We start from the raw sequence: 4,077 nt of genomic DNA, 5'->3' as shown, positions 1-4,077 counted from the left end.
AGAAGTGTTCGGTTTATCCAGGGTAGATGGCTTGAGGGAGAGGCCAAGGAAACGTGTGCAGTGCAGGGGAAGGTTAATGTAGGCGGTCGGGGCGGGTTCCTTGAAGACGGTAACGTAGTATTAGCAGATGCTATGAATTTGGCTTGTGCAAGGCTTGATGAGGGTAGTGGTGATAATGGGGCAGGCATGGATATTGAATCCGGGAACCAGGGGCTCAGTGGTGGTACGAATCAGGGAAGAGAAGAGCAGATGGCCGTAAATAAAAGGGCATGGGAGCTAGCAGTAGAACCCGGAGCAATTTAGTGCGATAAAGAAGACGACATAATGGCAATTTTACAAGAACAAAATGAGGCGCTTGCTCAGAAAAGGAGATTGGCTAAGCAGAAAGAAAAGGCACGTCGATGCAGACCGAGAAAGCTCAAAAGGTGTGTAACAAAGGTTTAAAATGATTTTCAGCTCTTGGAATGTTAGGGGATTAGGGGGGGTTGGTAAGCTGAGTATGGTTAAAGATCTAAGAAATAAACAGAAGCTGAATATGCTAGGTTTGATTGAGACCAAAATGCAAGTTGTGACTAAGTTTGATGTAATTCGTTATTGGGGGAGTGATGCTGTGGGGTGGGAGTATGTAGGTTCGGATGGCACGTCTAGAGGGCTGTCGTTAATGTGGGATGTCATGCTATTTAGAATGAATAACTGCTATAAAGGGGAGAGATGGTTATGTGTTGAAGGAGTCTTATTGAAAAATAATTTTCCTTATGCTTTCTGTTTAGTATATGGTGCTCATTCTAGAATGGAAAAACTTGCTGTGTGGGAGAAGCTGAGCTTTATAGCCGGTTTATGTCAAGTTCCAATATGCTACATGGGTGACCTTAATGAGGTTACTCAGGTGGAAGAGAGGAAAGGTCAGGACAGGTTAACAAGGTCTGCAGAAGACTTTAAGTGTTGGATACAAGACATGCAGTTAGTGGATCTACCATTGAATGATCATAAATTTACATGGTTTAGAGGCTGCTCCTGCAGTCGCATTGATAGAGTTTTACTGAGTGTAGAATGGATGGACGAGTTTCCGGAGATTCGGTTAAAAGGGGGGACGAAAGGCCTGTCAGATCACTGTCCAATCATCGTGGAGGATACTATATTCAGAGGTGGTCCTCGACCCTTTTAGAGCTTAGATTCCTGGTTTACACATGATGGTTTCTTAAGATTGGTCAGAGAAAAATGGAGGAATCTTGGTGTGATACAATTCACAGAAAAGCTGAAGGCTTTAACAGTGCCTTTGGGAAGGTGGCATAAGAAGAAATTTGGTGACATGGACAAGAAGATTCAGCGCTTTGAGGAGGAGATCAGGAAGATAGACGAATTGGTAGCAAATGGAGTTTATGATGGTACTATGGAGGCTAAAAGGAAGGCTCTAGTAAGCTGTTGCAAGCAGTGGTATGTCAGAAAAGAAATACACTGAAAGCAGATGTCGCGCTCCAAGCATGCGAAGGATATGGATAAGAACACCAGGTATTTCCATAACTTGCCGTCGGCGAGAAGAAGAAACAATAGACTAGATGCACTGGTAATCAACGGAAGGTTGATAAGAAATCAAGCTCGGATCAAGATTGCTATTAGAGATTTTTATAAAGATCTGTATCACTAGGAGAGATCACCGGTTGTGGGTTTCAGGGACGGACTGGTAAATCGGATTAATGAAGAAGACTCGATAGCTCTGGAGAGATTACCGACAATGGAGGAGATTAAAGAAGCTGTTTGGGATTGTGAATCATCCAAGGCTCCAGGAAGTGATGGGTATAACATGAATTTCATCAAGAAGTGCTGGGATGAGTTTGGGGCAGAGTTCATGGCAGCTGTTCTAGATTTCTTTCAATCGTCAAGATTACCTTCTGATTCCAATATTACTTGGGTGGCCCTTGCACCTAAGTTCACCGGAGCAAAGGAGATCAAGGACCTTCGGCCGATCAGCATGGTTGGTTGTGTTTATAAAGTAATCTCCAAGGTGATGGTTAGGAGGATGAGCTCAGTCATGCCAGGTCTGGTAGGGGAGACTCAGAGCGCATTTGTGAAGGGTCGGAAAATACATGATGGGGCTCTTATTGCATGTGAAACAGTGCACTGGTTAAAGACAAGGAAGAAGAAAGCGGCAATCATTAAACTAGACTTCCAGAAAGCCTATGACCGGGTAAAATGGAGTTTTGTGGATATAGTGCTACAGAAGATGGGCTTTGGCTGGAGATGGAGGGAATAGGTGAAGGAGTGTATTAGTACATCGTCTATGTCGATCCTGATTAATGGCTCTCCATCTAAACCGTTTAAGATGGAGAGGGGCTTGAGACAAGGTGATCCACTATCTCTATTTCTGTTTGTTCTGGTTGTTGATGTTCTGCATAGGATGATAGGGGAGGCAGTCAGGAACAAATGTATTCTTCCACTGCTGATTGGAAAAGACAATATAGAGCTATCACATCTACAGTTTGCAGATGATACTATATTATTCTATCCACCAGAGGAGGAGACCATCAGGAACTATGCCATGTTACTAAGATTCGTTGAGATGATGTCAGGGTTAACCATTAACTTTGATAAATCAAGTTTAATCCAAATAAATTGCGAACAGCAGTGGTCCTACAATATGTGCAACTTATTGGGATGCAAGGAGGCTAGCCTTCCAGTCAGATATCTTGGCATTTCTTTAGGAGCAAACCCAAGACTGGTTAGGACTTGGAAACCAGTAATTGACAAGGTTGAGGAGAAGCTCAACTTGTGGAAGGCAAAAGTACTCAATAAAGCGGGTAAGTTTGTCCTTATTAAATCAGTGTTAAATAGCCTGCCGGTGTACTACTTGAGTCTGTATAAGATGCCGAAGGCAGTGGCATAAAAGTTGATATCACTGCAGAGGAGATTCCTGTGGAGCAAGGAGGAAGGTAGAAATGGTTTGGCACTTGTTAAGTGGGAGTTGGTTCAGGCACCTAAGAAGATGGGTGGGCTGGGGGTGGGTGATGTAGTGATTAGAAACACGGCACTTCTTTTCAAGTGGTGGTGGCGGTTTTCAAAAGAGGAGTATCCTTTATGAAATAAGATCGTGTGCTCTTGCTATGACTTGAACCCCAATGTGATGCTGTTGGCTCAGACATTACCTACTAGAGGGGCCCATGGAAGGACATCTGCCAGATGCATATCAGAGATAGTAATGTGAGAAATAAGATGATTGCGGGGTTATCTATGGAGGTGGGTGATGGAAAGAGGACTCGATTCTGGGAAGATGTCTAGCTATAAAGTGGTTCGCTAAAGATAAGTTTTCCGAGGCTTTTCTCTGTTTCAAACCAAAAAGAATCTGTTATAGGGGATTGTGGGTTTTGGGATGTGTTAGAGTGGATTTGGAACTTCCAGTGGAGGCGAGAGTTATACCAATGGGAGTTGGAACTAGTGGATCAGCTACATGAAACTTTAAGGCCAATTAAGCTAGCACATGATAAGTATGACAGAGTTGTTTGGAAGTTCGACAAGCAAGGTATATTTTCAACTAACTCCTTTGTGCAGGTGATGCAGTCAGAATCGCTCCCGGAGGAAATAACCAGCTACAGCTTCACCAGAACCATTTGGAAAGGCTTGGTTCCGCCACGAGTGGAGTTGTTTATTTGGTTTACTTTGATAAGAAGAGTGAATACTAAAGAAAGATTGCATAGACTGGGAATTATTAATCATGGTGATAACATATGCGTGTTGTGTAACAAAAATGCTGAATATATTCATCACTTGTTTCTGGGCTGTGAGTTTACTTGGCAGTATGGTGTCAATGGCTATATGACTTTGGGATATTATGGTCTTTTCCGGGTTCACTAAAAGAACACTTCGAGAGTTGGATAGGTGTTGCTAACAGGAAGGGGGAGGGCAACAAATGGCTCATATATTTTTTCTCGGTTATTTGGAACGTTTGGCTAGAGAGGAACAAGCGGATCTTCAATAACAAGGAAGGCAGTGGAGAGAAGGTATTCCAGAAATTCTTAGTCAGTTACACAGAGTGGTGTAGTTTGGACCCCTTTTATTGTTGATGTCAATGCCGGAGATGACACT

General features: G+C 43.1%; 1 protein-coding gene across 1 annotated transcript; it reads left to right on the top strand.

The window, feature by feature from the left end:
• On the top strand, positions 325–2,251 carry LOC107646704. The gene is made up of 4 exons (XM_016350873.1): positions 325–425; positions 472–1,101; positions 1,204–1,414; positions 1,646–2,251. The coding sequence occupies exons 1-4, from the start codon at positions 325–327 to the stop codon at positions 2,249–2,251; spliced, it is 1,548 nt and encodes a 515-aa protein (XP_016206359.1).

This window comes from Arachis ipaensis, chromosome B01 (assembly GCF_000816755.2).
Source record: "Arachis ipaensis cultivar K30076 chromosome B01, Araip1.1, whole genome shotgun sequence".
In the NCBI taxonomy this organism is placed as follows: domain Eukaryota; kingdom Viridiplantae; phylum Streptophyta; class Magnoliopsida; order Fabales; family Fabaceae; genus Arachis; species Arachis ipaensis.
This window is presented reverse-complemented; position numbering and strand designations above follow the sequence as displayed.